The sequence below is a fragment of the Lepidochelys olivacea genome, assembly GCF_965140295.1.
Source record: "Lepidochelys olivacea isolate rLepOli2 genome assembly, chromosome: 5".
Classification (NCBI taxonomy): Eukaryota; Metazoa; Chordata; order Testudines; family Cheloniidae; genus Lepidochelys; species Lepidochelys olivacea.
In genome coordinates this window covers 125,881,307-125,896,814 of record NC_140415.1, presented here as the reverse complement: position 1 = coordinate 125,896,814, position 15,508 = coordinate 125,881,307, and the positions used below count along the sequence as shown (strand labels likewise).

The following is a 15,508-nucleotide window of genomic DNA, read 5'->3' as shown; positions in this document are numbered from 1 at the left end:
GCTGCTGGCCGGCACACGCGCACGCGCAGAGTGGGGGCTGTCGGGCTGGGCCGGCGGTGGCCGAGGAGGAGGGTGCCGGGCCCGGCTCCTGTCAGCGCGCGCGAGCGGCCATGGAGCCGGCGCGGGTGAGTCGCCGCCCTTCCCCCCGCGCGTGCGCGGGGCCCGCCCTGAGGGGACAGGTTAGCGCCTGTGGGGGCTGGGTGCGACCCGCCCCCGCTCGCCGCGGCCGCCGTTCCTGGCACGGGCGCGGGGCGGAGCGTTGGCGGCCGCGCGGGGCCCGCCCTCCCGCTGGCTCGAGCCGCTGCTCGGGCGCTTGGGGCCGCGCCGCCGGGCCGGCCGGGGTCGGGCTTCGGGGCCCCAGCGGGAGCAGCCCGATGCGAGGGTCCCGCCGTAATGTCAGTGACGTGTGGGCCGCGCCCTGTGCTTCCGGCGGGGCGGGCAGGGGTCTTCTCCCCGGTGGCCCTGTGGCGGGGTCACCTTCGCCCCCAGCGAGCGGCTGCCGGTCACTTGCCCGGGCTGCGTGGCTGCAGCTCCCGCCTTCCCCTGGCTGTGCCGGGGCAGCGGCGCGCCTCCCTCTCCCGCGCTCCCCTGGGCTCTGTGGCTCCGCTTCGGGGTGCACGGAGCCCGGGGAAAGCCTCCGTTGAAAGCGCTTTTTTTATTTCAGTTTTTTTTTTTTTTCAATAACTGAAGTACAAACGGAGGAGTTTATTTTGGGAAGAAAGGCATGTTCTCACTGGTTGGTCACCTGCTTTAATGGTCCTCACTTGCAGCTAAACAGAGGCTTTACACGGGATTTGTTGCATCTTTGTGCACGTAGGAGGGCACACGATAATTGTCCACTTATTTAAGCTATTATATAGCTTAGTATTTTCAGTCGTCTTTGTTGTACGTTTTTAGTATAGTAGAAAATGGTGAATGATATATTGCTTATTTTCTGGACAATTAACTTTCCCCCCATGATTTGTGTCAAGCTGAAGCAGAAGGGTAACTGGCATTTAAATACACAAAAAGCCTATATAAAGCTTATTTTTTATTTTAAAAAAACCCTTAAATGTTTGGATACGTACACTTCTCATCAAAACATATTTCACATTTACAACTAAATGATTTATTAGACAGAGGGATTAACTGTAGTCAGTGAACTAAACTGATCATTTCAGGCCAACCTTCAAAAACTTTCAAATATGCTTAAGTTCCTTCCGGCCTAAGGCTATGGGAGAGTGTCTCCTGCAGACATAGTGCAGTCCACAGCTTAAGTCAGTCCGAGGGGTGTTTTTTTCACACCCCTGAGCGACATAAATTTTACTCACCAAAATGCTAGTGTAGACATAGCTTTGGTCTCTTGAAAATGAGACCATCTCCTACTAACCAATTGTGCCATATTTATAAAGCTTGACCTCAAAAGTTAGAATGGGGAAAAACATCTTCCTTTATATAGAGAAACAGCTTTTAACTCCGTTTTTGATAGAGGCTCAGTTTTATTTAAATGTTTTGAGTGACTTATGGTAACTTCATATTTCATTTTAAGCAGCTTTATTTTTAAAAATAAAAACTCCTCATAATATAAATTTAAAAAACCTGATTTAAATTAAAAAAATCAAATTTTTATCTACCCTGGTTTGATCTCATTTTGGTTGTTAGGTATCGTGTGCGGGTGGCCTGTGATATACAGGAGGCCAGACAAGGTGATCTGATGGTCTCTTCTTGCTTTTCAACTCTATGTATGAAGAGACTCAGGTTGTGTCTACACTGCCACTTTCAGCGCTAAAACTTTAGTCATTCAGAGGTGAAAACACCCCCCACCCCCGAGTGACAAAAGTTTTAGTGCTGAAAAGCGCCAGCATAGACAATGCTTCATCCCAGAGATAAAGCTACCACTGCTCATGCAGGGTGGGTTTTTTTATCGCCGTGAGAACCCCCCCTCCCTCGGGTGATAAAGCGTGTCTACGCTGTCCACATCACAGCTGCGCTGTAACATGGGCAGTGTAGACATACCCATAGAAAGTGAAAATGCCTTGGGAACAAAGCTGAAACTGAATGAGTCTCTCTTTGGTGTTCTAGCTGATTGAATTGTAACAAAGCAAACAGCATACCAGGAGAAAAATAAATTAGACTTTTACAGTTCTTTGATGACTTAATCTGCAATGTTAATGCAAACTTTTAAAAGAGTTTTATGTTGATTGTGCCCCTTTAAAGAATGAACATAAAGAAAACTAGGTAATTAAAAGAAACTGTCCTTATAGCTTGGGGAAAGTAGAGAACGTTAAAAAGCTCTCAGCTGGGAGTGAATGCAAAGGAAAATTATAAGCACAAGAAAAACCTGCTTAGAAGTTGGCTCAACCTTTTTTTTCCCAGGGAGGGACCTTCTGTTCTAAATTTAGATCCTATTCTAAGCTGCTTCTGGGCTCCAGTGGTGCTCCAACTTTTTTTTTTTTTTTTTTTTTTTGCATGGGGACCCTAAAACCATCTGTTTCTTGTAACACCTACCGAAAGGCTGTAAAGGATGATAGTAACTGCAAGAAATTGCACTGCGGTGTTGTGGGATTGGAGGACATCTTTCTGTGTTCCACCTTCTACCAGCACTTAGGACGGGGTGGGCAAACTACGGCCCGCGGGCAGGGTCCGGCCCCTCAGGGCTTTGGATCCGGCCCGCAGGATTGCCACCCCAGTGGCGCTGCGCTGCTCCGGGAAGCAGCCACTCCATGTCCCGGCAGCCCCTGGGGGTGGAGGGGAGCGGCAGAGAGATCCGCACACTGCTCTTGCCTGTGGGTACTTCCCCCAAAGCTCCCATTGGCCAGAAACGGGTTATCATGGCCAATGGGAGCTTCGGGGGAGGAACCCATAGGTGAGGGAAAGACACAGAGCCCTGTGGGCCCTCTCCCTGCAGGGATGTGGTTCCAGCCGCTTCCTGGAGCGGCGCAGCATGGGGCCAGGGCAGGCATGCAGGGAGCCTGCCCTGGCTCCGGTGCACGCCGCTGCCAACCCAGAGCCGCTCTAGGTAAGTGGCGCCGGGCCAGAGCCTGAACCCCTCCTGCACCCTGCCCCTCAACTCCTTGCCCTAAGCCCCCTGCCTGCACCTCGCACCCCTTCTGCACCCCAACTCCCTGCCCTGAGCCCCCTCCTGCACCCTAACATCCTTCCATGAGCCCCCCCATACTGCCTGCACCCCTCCTCTGCAACAACCCCTTGCCCTGAGCCCCTTCCTGCACACCGCACCCCCTCCCACACTCCGCACCCCAACCCCCTGCCCTGGCCCTGCAAGCAATTTCCCCACCCAGATGTGGCCCTCGGGCCAAAAAGTTTGCCCACCCCTGATTTAGGTTAGCCAGTGATTTTCTTTGGTGACTACCTCTTGCTCCAGAATGTAAAATTTATTTTAAAAATAAAATCTTTAGCCTTTAGTAGCTGTGAAGGTAATCTTCAAATGTAAACCAATGTATAGTTAAGTCTGCCTGATCAGAAACAGTTATAAGGGAAGTCTGAATTGTCCCTATTCATTTAAAGGGAGATTTAACTCTGAAGCGTAATAACTTAAATGTCATCATAGTTAACTATTTAACTTTGATCAAAGAATGTGATAAGTAAAGGGACATTCTTATGAGGATCTAGCCAATCTGAGTGGCATCCCATTTTAGCATCTTTAGTGGGTGGAATTTTGGTTATGAGAAGATTTTCAGAGAGTATCACCATTTATTCCACCCACCCTCCCCCAATTAAACATCCAGTTGGCATTTAGAAAAAAATTCTGTTATTTGCAAATTTGGGCAATTTGATACAAAAATCAGTGAGACAATGCCATTTTTAGAGTCAGTTTTTGGAGTAGAACCAAGCTTAAACGTTCATGTAAGGCTTGTCATGTACTAGTTGAGTTTGTCTTGTCAGCGGTTTGCAGCAGTGTCATAAGAATGGCCATAATGGGTCAGACCAAAGGTCTGTCCAGCCCAGTATCCTGTCTACCGGGAGTGGCCTGCATTAGACTGTCCTCAGTGTATGATTGCTTGTTTACATTTATACATTTTTATCTCCTGATATGGCTTTGAACTAACAAATCCCAGTGTTACCCACCTCTGCCTTTCCTGCCTTTACATGGTTTTAGTCCTCTTTGCACCAAAATAATAAATGTAATAGACTATATATTTTCTCACAAGGGTCTCGACTACCCGAGTAAAAAAGGCTAAAATATGACCAGCTAACACAAATTCAGAGGTCTTAGCCTGCATCTACATGTATGTTACTAGGGCTTTTCAGTCACGTTGAGCTAAAATGATTGAAGGAGGCACCCTTTTTGCTTTTATGGACAAGTCCCTGAAGACCTCAGACCTGGGGAAGTGGGTGATGCAGGGAATTAGGGAGCATGTTACTTGTAGGTCAACTAGTTCAGATATGTCCCAAACTAGTATTAGTCTAAAGTTACCAAAGGTGGCTTCTGAGTGACCTATATGGAATGATTTGGTGGTCTCAGTCAAATTCCTAATGAACATGTGGCCAAATTTAAACAAACAAATATTAAAAAGCCCTTGTCTTTATAATTGGAACTCTTCTAGTTTGTTTTAGCAGAGACCAAGGCCAGATCTCCAGTAAAGACTTCTGCTGGCATAGCTATAATTGGTCAGAGCTGTGACCCCTGACAACACAGATGTGCTGGCAGACACGCCTAGTGAGGATGGAGTTATACCATCAAAACGGCACTTTTATTGGTACAGCTTGTTTTGTTCAGAGGGGTGTTTTTACTATACTGGTACAAGTTGCTGCTCTGCCAGTAAAGCTGTGTTCACAGTAGGAGTACTTTGCATGTATAGTTGACAGGTATTCCTGTACAGTCCTGGTAATATGCTTCCTGTGTAGACATATCCTAAGACTAAAGACATGGAGACTGAACTACATTTTCACTTCTAGAAATGAGGCATGGAAGTCTGCAGTACTGGTACCCAGGTTGTTAATTAGATGTTTTAGGTACAGGTCATCAAAACCTACTTTCTAATTGGTGATGTCATGTTCACTTACTAACTTTCCGTAGTGCACAGCAGGGACCTCGTTGCCAAAAGTCAGGAAGATTCCTAATCTTTCATCATTGTCATGTTAAATGGGTACAAAAAGGTAAAAGGCAATGGGATGCAAAGTATCCCCTTCGCACAGTTCTCTCACCCTACTGTTGTTTGTGTAGCCCAGTGGGTAGAGCACTGAGCTGACATTCTGGGGTCTGGCCTGCTGGGTGACCTTGTTTCCCCATCTGTAAAATGGGGATGATAATGATGCTTAGCTCCTTTTTAAATGGCTTTAATATCTATTGATGAGAAAAGCTTTCTATAAGAGTTGGGTGGTGGTAGAACAGCTGTAGGGATTTATAGGCATTGGCAACAAAGGCGCAAACCAAAACTTATATTTCTTCATAATGCTCGAGGACTATATTGCTGGCAATAAAGTTTAACTGAAAAGTAGCCTAGGTACTTCTGAGTACCATTGGAGAAAGTGGCAGGTTCCTGTCCCCTGACTGCCCCCCCCCAACCCAGACCCTAACCGCCCCCCTGGGACTCCACCCCCATCCAACCCTCCCTGTCCCTGACTGCCCCAACTCCTATCCACACCCCCCGACCCCTGAAAGGCCCCCTGGGATTTCCACACCCTATCCAACCCCCCCGTTCCCCATCCCCTGACCGCCTCCCCCGAACCTTCGTCCTGTCCAACTGCTCCCTGTCCCCTTACTGCCCCCCCAAGAACCCCCGACCAATCCAAGCCCCCCTGCTCCCTGTCCCATGACTGCCCCCCCCCCAAGAACTCCTGACCCATCGAACCGCCCTCTGCTCCCTGATTGGCCCCCCCAGAACCCCTGACCCATCCAACTGCTCCCTGTCCCCTAACTGCCTCCCCGGGACCCCCTGCTCCCTTACCATACTGAGGCCAGCCATGCTGCCCTGCAAGAGCGGCGGGCCAGAGCGCTGGCAATGCGGCGCGCTCAGGCTGCAGGGGAGGGGGGATGGCAGGGGAGGGCCCAGGGGCGAGCCTCCCGGCTGGAGCTCAGGAGCCGGACAGGAGGGTCTCGCAGGCCGTAGTTTGCCCACCTCTGCCATGTGCTCATGCCTTCTGATGGAGAATGCAAAGCAGAGTAGGCTTTAGAGTTTAGACACCTTTAAATATCTCCTTTAGAAGTCTGAGCTATATTTAACTATTCTGGAACTGAATGAAATTTCCAAACAATATAGCCTAAAATCAGATGTTAAAGAAAGGAAAAAATTATATTAAAACCAAACACAAATAATATACTTGGGTCTAAGACACCGTAGCTTTTCTCGTGTAGGTCACAAAACTTTGAAATTGCAGATATTTAGAACTCTCTGTAGATAATACTTGTATTAAGAACTCACTTGTTGTCCCAGTTCTTCTCTGACCTTTAACAGGACAATATGTGCACCTAGGATTGATTAATTATAATTCTGGAGTCAGCTCTTTATACTTACTTGGTATTATAGCATAGCCAAGTATGCAGACATAGTTATTTAAATTACCTTACCATTTTGACAAGCCACATTTGAATTTATGGTTTGCTTAAGTGGGGTAACTTCTCTCCTCCCATCCCCAAACCCACTGTATGTTCAGGTTGCATTCAGTATTTTATGGAATGCTGTTTCTCTATGTAATCAGGTTGTGTGGGTTTTTATTTTCCATCCCTTAATGCAGTGGTCCCCAACCTTTCTGTGGGAATAGCACATTCTTATTTCCAACAGAGTGTGGCGGGCGCCAAACACCCCACCGCCGAGAAGCGGCAGCGGAAAGAAGCCCCGCCGCTGAAAAGCCGCCAAGAAACGGCAACGCTTCTCGGTTGCGTTTTGGTGGTGTGGTATCCTGCAGGTGCACACAACTGCCCCGGCAGGCGTCATTGTGCCTGTGGGCACCGTGTTGGGGACCCCTGCCTTAATGCATCTCACACTTACCCAAAAGATCTTTCAAAATTGTACACTCAGCACCGATTCGGATTCCTTCCGACCCATCCCCATTATATTTTTGTGGTGTTCTGCCTTTGGATAAAACCATGTAGGTTGCTAATTGACATCTGTCCAACTGCTTACTTTCCCTGAGCTAAGTTGTTATAGTGTAGACAGTTCTTTAGAGACTATACCCATATTTTCTATAGTTTGTGATCTGTAATTTCTACTCCATAGCAAATGTGTTCTTTACAGATAAGGTTTGGTCTGTTACAGGGTCATGTAAAATATGAGTCTGAATAGTCAAGATGACTTGTAATAGCAAGTTTAAAAAAACAAAAACATACATTGATGTGTTTTGTATTAACAATTGTCAAAATTACTAATGTGTAGTGTAGGAACCTTAACTTCTGAATTTCCTAACTTCCACGTACATTTTCAGCTTTCACATGGCACTAAATATGCCACTTCGTTTTAAAATTTATTTCTGTGTATAACTTTTTGCATTTAATCAACAAAAAAGTTCCTTGCTTTTTTACCCTACCTTGTGTCAGTTAGCTGAACAATGTATAAATCTTTCAGTTCTTTGAGAGCTGTAATGAAACCACTTGTACATGTGTGAGCGATCAAATGTGGCATTTATCATTCTGTTCCTCTGAATTTTCATGAAATTGCCTGAAGACTTTATGCATGCAAAGGATTTATATACATGAATAAAAAAAAGAAAGGGGGGTTCTGTGCAGCTGCGTTCACGTTCTCCTTTGCCTTCTCGATGTAGGAGAGGACAACACCCGTATGACGAAAGAAAGAGCAGTATGATGGATTCAGAAGATCTTGTCCTAACAAGTTCAAAGCAAGATATTGCTCATCACATTGTAAAAGTTAGCTCGGGTAAACATTATTTTTGTGGATATTGTGCAGCCTTCACCAATATAGCAATCACCTTTCCCATCCAGAAGGTCCTCTTTCGACAACAACTGTATGGAGTGAGAATAAGGGATGCAGTGTGTCAGTTACAGAACGATGGAATCCGAAACCTGTACCGTGGACTCCTCCCTCCATTAATGCAGAAAACTACAACTCTTGCCCTGATGTTTGGCTTGTATCAGGATTTCTCCTCCCTGCTCCAGAGGCACACAAATGCACCTGAACTTGTGACTTGCAGTGTGGCAGCAGTGCTTGCAGGAACCACAGAAGCTCTTCTTACACCTTTTGAGCGGGTCCAGACTTTGCTTCAGGACTACAAACATCATGACAGATTTACAAACACTTACCAGGCTTTCAAGGTGCTAAAAGACTATGGAATTAAAGAATATTATCGGGGTTTGGTACCTATTCTGATCCGAAATGGACCGAGTAATGTACTCTTTTTTGGTCTGCGAGGACCCATCAAGCAGTGTCTGCCCGAAGCAACTTCTTATAGTGCTCATTTGGTCAATGACTTTATCTGTGGAGGGCTGTTGGGTGCCATGTTGGGATTCTTGTTTTTCCCAATGAATGTTGTAAAAGCTCGCATGCAATCTCAAATTGGTGGGGAATTTCAGTCTTTTCCAAAAGTTTTCATGAAGATTTGGCTGGAACGTGATAGAAAACTGACACGTCTTTTCAGAGGAGCTCATCTGAATTACCATCGCTCTATTATATCCTGGGGCATAATCAATGCAACATATGAATTCTTGCTTAAGTTATTATGAAAAATGTTACCTTCTATGAAGTCTCTTGTCTCAGTTGGGTAGTGGCACATGGAGGTTACTTATTTCCTAGGATCAAATTTGTCATAATCAGACCTGTTCATGAATAACATTGAAATTTGGAGAGCTTAATTGCAAAACGGTGGTTACAGCAGGGAGAGAAGTAATTTTTACCAATGCCTGCTTAGTCTGAAAGGTAATTACAGTCAGTCTTCATTAATGGTCTTCAATCTTTATGGGGTGAATGTTGGCATTGTGTCTAGATCTTAATTTAAGAAAAATCAGTTTGCTCAAAAGTGCGCTCTTTATTAAAGTATTTAGATGCTGGAAGGTGAATTCACCCATACCTGAATAAACTAATTGAAACTTACTTTCTCTTTAAATATTGGCCTTGGCCTAGAAACTTACTCCAGGTCACCCTCAACCTTTCCTAACACTCCTGGTGATCAAAACTGTGCTTGATTGTGCACTTTGTGGAATATGAAAGTGAGGGAGGCTGACAAAAGCTATTTAGTTTCCCTACTTGGTAAACTTGGAAGGTATGATGTAGCTGATGCAGTTGTTGTAAGAGTACTCTGAACTCCCATAATGTTTCAGGTTTCCCAGGTATCTTTACTGTTTGAAACCAGACTGCCAACTTTTAATGAAGATGGTGTTACTTCTCAACTAAGCCTTAAGATTCAACAAAGCCTACATGAATTATTTTTGCCAGCTGGTTTTTGCTAGTCTCCTAATATGAATGCCATCTTGTCAAGCAACATTAGGTAGCTACTAAGGCTATGTCTACAATGCACTTTTTTAACCATTTTTTTACGACAAAAAGCACTGGTGTGAACAGTGCTTTATCGGCAGGAGATGCTCTCCTGCCCACAAAGCAACTGCCCCTCATTGGAGGTGACTTTATTTTGCCAGCAGGAGAGCTCTCTCCTGCCATCAAAGAGTGGCTACACCGGGGACCTTACAGCGGCACAGCTGTGCTGCTGTAAGGTACGCAGTGTAGACATAGCCTACATTTTCAACTTCAGCATAAGCTGATCTAGTGCAAAGTAGGGGTATGTGTACTTATGTGATAAGGGAGTAGCGGGTGAGAGGGGGCGGTGGCGGGGAAATGAAACAAATTTTATCTAAAAAGCTTTAAAGTGTCCTTCATGTTACAGTATCACTTATTTGTGAATGTAGAGTCTTTTATTTTGTCTTTTGTGCTGCTTAGTTTCCGTTGCAAACAGGCATGGCGCCAGAAAGATAACGTGGTTTCTGCAACACTAACACGTACAGAAGTCGTATGAAAACTGACGGGAGTCAAAGTACTTTGTAGACAGCTTTTGTTGTATTAAGGTAACATATGTCCTTTTGCAACTATTTTTACTTCCTTCATGTGAGGTGGTAGCATAACTGATCACTTCAGTCAGTATTTTTAGCTGAAACTTGCTCTACCCTCCATTTTATGCCTTGTTCAGGGTATATCACTGTAGTGGAAAAGGCACTCCAATACTATGGCGAGGAGGACCATATAAGCTCTGGGCTTGGGGGTTTCTCTGTGATCATTTAATCATGTTGATAAACACTCTCATAAATATTAAACAAAAGTAATGTACTTGGTATTCAGGTGGATGTGCTTTAAGGCCTTGGAGAAGAGAGGGCAGGAACACAAGTGTGATTACCAAACTAGTGGTCTTCATATAAAAAAAATGACTAATTTTTTTGTATATTTTTATGCAAAAATGATTCATAAAGTATTTTCATATTTTGTGGTGACCAGGAAAGCTTTCAGAAATTTTGGATGTTTTTTTAATTTTAGAGTGAACATTACTTTTTTATGTATCCTTAAGTTTTCAAATGCTTATGGTTTTTACTTTCTTACCCCATTTCAGTTGTTCACTTGACATAACTGCCCCTAAATAATTACTCCCAAACAGTATGTCCTATTTCTTTATAATCTAGCTCTATACTACTAAGCTTCACAGTCAAAGATGGCCAAACACAAATAAAGCACATTGATATTTTGAATGTTGTGATTCTATGGATTTAAATATACTGTCTGTTGGATGTTACTGGTGGAATCTGATTTTACCAGTGTATTGTTTTTGTAACCTTTCCTTGATGGAATAAAACAAAAGAAAATCTGTTTCCCTGGCCTTAGTTTTTTGTAGCACATATTTTATACTTTTATTTTTTCCTAATAGTGTGTTACTGGCACTTGAGAAAAGAACATAAGTTGGAGCAAACAAAGCGAGTGTTAGCAATTATAGTTCAATAAAACAGAACATTTGTTGAGGCTTGGCCTCATGCTGGTTTGTTACTATATACCACTTCACAAGGGAAGAGCCAAGAACCTCTTCCAACTCCATTTTCAACTTTTAGGTCATGGTTATCAGGAGTTTAAAGAGGATGTCAGGCATGGCTAAATGTCTCTTAACAGAATTATACAACTTGGTTATATTCTGTGTACAGGAGAGTTGTCAGTGAAGTTAATGGGAATGCAAAAGATGAGATCTCTTGGGTTTAATAAAGATTTGATAGTATCGGAAATTATATTCCAGTGATTTAATATGAGGATTATTGGATGGCCTTAAGTCTGTAGGCAAAGGTTAATGATAAACAATGTGTCAAGTTAGAGACAGGTAGGTTGTGGCAGAATGCAACAAATTAGTATTTGAGTAGGTCCAGATTACTATTTTCATCTGAGCTGGAGGAACATGTACTGTGCAGTTTAGTAAACTGGGATGGGTAGCCAGTATCAGTAAGATAAATAGTACTAAGGGAGCTATAGTGTTAAAATGGACAAAAACGAATTGGATGCAGGCGTGGGAAAGAATGATTGAGGTGGGAGAGTGTGCTAATACAAGTATGGTCCCTGCTCCCAAGGAGTTCAGTCTAGTTACTACAGAGGCTAGATTGTTCTAGGAATAAGTGTTTGTGTCAAATGACCCAAAACAGAAGCATGGATTAAGGAGCACTGATGAGAATGGGAGAAGAGAACCCTTATTAGACTGAAACAACGAGGCATCCTTGTGGCACCTTAGAGACTAACAGATTTATTTGGGCATAAGCTTTCATGGGCTAGAACTCACTTCATCAGATACATGGAGTGGAAAATACAGGAGCAGGTATAAATACATGAAAGCATGGGAATTAGACTGTAAGCTGCATTTACAGAGATGTGCTGGAGCAGGGAAGTCCATCTGACTCTAGTCAGGCTAGCTGGAACATTATTCATGTCTGTGCTCAGTATCAAAATGAAGTAGGAAAATCAGTAAAAGCAGAGTACCAAGCTATTAGGATACTGATTCAGACACATGGGGTATTAGAAAACATACTGATGGACACAAGTTGGCATTGTGGAAGATTGTTACAAAATATCTCTGCTTAAATTTTATTAAGCTAACTTTTGACTTATTACCCCCATCTTGGTGAACAACTTAAATGTTTGTACCTATTCTTGCTATTAGATTAATCTGAATAAATGTGGGCAGGTTTTTTTTTGGTTGCCTTTCCTGGGGTTACATGCATTTCCCATATTTCATATTCCATGGCAAGACTCAAATACATAATTTCCTAACTGCCAGCATTGTATGAGATGTAGATAGGTGGTTTGATGTACCAGTCTCTTGCACCAGGTGAGTCAATCTAATAAAAGTGGAGATACAGTAATGTAGGTTGCTCTTTTGTACCAGATGCTACATCTGATCTCCAGAGCCTTCTCTAGCAAAGGCAAAAGCTGTGATAATAGCAAACACTGACAATGTGCAAAAAGATTCACAAAAATAAACAGTCAATGACTGGTTCTTTTTCACCCCTTGAAAGGGATATAATATTTAGTGAAATAAAGATTCTCAAGTTGGAGTGGCTAGGACTGGAAGCAAATAGTGCAGTAAATAGCTCTCCAGCCTATGTGGTTCTGTTAGAAGTATGGAATATATCTTAACATTGGGAAAAATGCACCCTATCACCTTTCAAAAAATGCACTGAATTGCTTTATTAAATGTTTAATTTATTTTGCAAGCAAGAGAAACTGTTCACAAACAGTACAAGTTACTGAATAGGAGCAAGTACAGTATATTCAGAACAGCTCTGCTACTTGGTATGTATTGTATTAAAAGTCTACCCCCTCTGACTATGAAACTTTGATTATTTCAAAATATTCTACACGCATAGCTTACTCTTGTATTAAAAAAGACTTCTACAGTTGGTTGGAGACCCTGTTGAATACTAATATCATTGTAGCAGAGAATGCACCATTGACTAAGATCATGCTTTCCCTCCCCTTCCAACAGAGCAATCAAGCTATAAGGGGAAAAGAGGCAGGCATTTTTCTTTATCATAATCTTGGAAACTAGGGATTTTTTTTAAGTTTCCATGCGGCAAATGTATTTGTTGCATTATGAAGAGCCTGAATTTCAGAGCTCTTCTGTTTAGCTAAGACTTCAGTTTTATTTTGCAATACCTAAACTTTTCTGTACTAGCATTATTTGTGGCATCCTCAAGGAACAGTGTTTGCACTCCTCCTAAATATTGTAGGATCAATGAAAAAATGTTAGTTTTCACTAGTACATTTTCCATGTAAACAGTTAGAATCTTGTCTAGGAGATTTCAGATTAACAATAAAGCAAGCCAAGTTTTGGGCTTCAGTCCTTTAGTGTGTGTCTAGATATATTTTGCTTTTCCCCATTCTCCCCACCTCAAAATAGAGACATGCCAGCTAGATCTTTTCACTGAGCTACAAACCTTTTTTTAAACTTTCATTTTTACTTAGTTACCTCTTCCCTTGCCAAAAATGTTGACAGTGCTCTGGTGATTTAAATCTGACCTCTAGAGGAATATGTGAAAAATGCACTTCACTTCAACAATATGGTCACTGGACAAATACAAGAGTTACTGGCTTCAAACACACTAGGCGTGGTTTTCATAAATACTTCTAAAAAGTAAACATTCCTATGGAGATCTGCTTCTGCTTATCAGTCATGCTGAAGATGGAAGAATTACACTTTACTACAGTAACTAATGAATATGAACCATGCATTTAGAAAGTATATTGCACACTTCACAGTCCAGCTAAGATCACTAACGCAGAGAAATACTTTAAAATTTAGCAATAGGTTTAATACTTGAGTGGTATAAAATATACCAATACAAAACAATGATAAAAAATGATTGGTATAAACCACTACCTTAATTGTGGGGTTATCTATTTAACCCATTTTGCTCCTTATATAGTATTGGGATGGAAGAGGGTTAGTCTTTCAGAATTTAATGCAAAGCAACTGTATAACTTTTCTGCTGCCTAGAAAAAAAATGCCAAAGCTCACCCCAAGTCACTTTGTTAATTCCATAAGGCAAGATAATGTGATTTAGAAAGATGAAAAATGGTGAGAATTTTTTGGAGCTATAACTGCAAGGCATCTAACTAGTCCGTTATGCATCACTGCACAAAGTGTTTCAAGGTACCGTTAACTATACTGAAGTAAAATCTATTTGCTTTCACTGAAAACTTCCAGCTATTATTGAAAGGAGTAGTTAAATAATCACAACCGAAAATTATTTCGTTCTAATTCAACTTATTGCAAAATGTAATCAGAAAAGTTAGGCAACATTCTTACAGCATACATGACGGAATTGGTCTTAATATAAAAATGTATCTGCTCCTACAACACACTATACATACACTACAAAGCACCACAAAACACGATCAACCCCCCCAAAACAGGGCAACCTCTGTCATCAGCCTTGCACTTTTCAATGATCTCGCTTCAAAGTGATGAGCTGTTTTAGATGGTCGCTCCCGGTGCTGTGCATTTTCAATAGTCGCTATATGTCATCTGTTTAACACAGTAACAATTCTCTATTTATACAGAAAAATTCGTGTCAAATGTTTCAGAGCAATAACCTTTTTAAAAAAAAGCATGTCATGAGGTAGAATTAAAAATAATACTCAGTGCATGTTGACAGGCATAGATTTAAAAAAAAAAAATGCGAAATGAGCATTTCATTTCAAGGAATTCCGATAGTCTGAATAGAAATTACAAAAAGCTGCAATTATGTCAGGGTGCTTTTCTGCATTTCGAATCAATACACCTGGGCAGAGAGTACTTTAGAGCAATTCGAAAGGATTGACCGTTGATCTTTTCAGCAAATTATTTAGCAAGCCAAGGAGAAGCAGACTGGGGTATTCTGAGACGAGATGGTCCCTGGAAAGAACTTTTCCTTATCAAGTGGTCCACAGAAAGAAAAGCTGGAGAATTAGGGTCCTACATAATTCTGTAGGGATATATTATTCTTAATGGGTATGATAGTTGCATATGTGCATGCTGGCTGAGAAAATACTCTTCATTCTGGTTTTTAAAATTAACTTAGTACTAAAAGGCTACACAAACTTAACCCGGTTTGCCATCCTTTGGTCTGTGAGCTGTAAATCTTCCACTACGGTTCATTTCAAGAGCACAATTTATATCTAGGAGTTCTGCCACCCAAACACAGATAACAGCAGATTCCTGTTCCTTTGTAAACTGTTTTTTTTAAATATAAAGCCTAATCTAAAAACTGTTTCCACATTAGAGAGACAGTCTCCACAGGAGTTTAACTTCTTTGCAGATCAGAAGCTTGCATCCTGGTCATGCACAGTAGTACATTGGGTATTTAATATAATTTGTAATCCCTTACATCATAAAGAAGGAAAATACCTTGAAAGCAGACCTACCCTCATTCAACAAATCCAAATTGACTGAGAATTAAATTTTCAGACTATTGAACAGTACAAAATGGATACATAAAGGCAGGTGAAGACTGAAGGGATATTTCATTTCAATAATTTGCATTTTGGACAAGCCATTTTATAGGATGAGTAAAACTGGCATGTAGGACCATGTGTCCCACTACAGCCACTCAATCCCCTTTATTTTT

The 15,508-nt window shown here is 42.3% G+C and overlaps 1 protein-coding gene across 1 annotated transcript; it reads left to right on the top strand.

The window, feature by feature from the left end:
* On the top strand, window positions 1–14,798 carry SLC25A51 (solute carrier family 25 member 51). The gene is made up of 2 exons (XM_084628657.1): window positions 1–125; window positions 7,699–14,798. The coding sequence occupies exon 2, from the start codon at window positions 7,736–7,738 to the stop codon at window positions 8,612–8,614; it is 879 nt and encodes a 292-aa protein (XP_084484783.1). The 5' UTR covers window positions 1–125; window positions 7,699–7,735; the 3' UTR covers window positions 8,615–14,798.
* Window positions 14,799–15,508: the final 710 nt, after the last annotated feature.

Bases quoted from the DNA above. Each gene is read 5' to 3' on its own strand.
- SLC25A51 (XM_084628657.1), top strand. From the start codon at position 7,736: ATGATGGATTCAGAAGATCTTGTCCTAACAAGTTCAAAGCAAGATATT.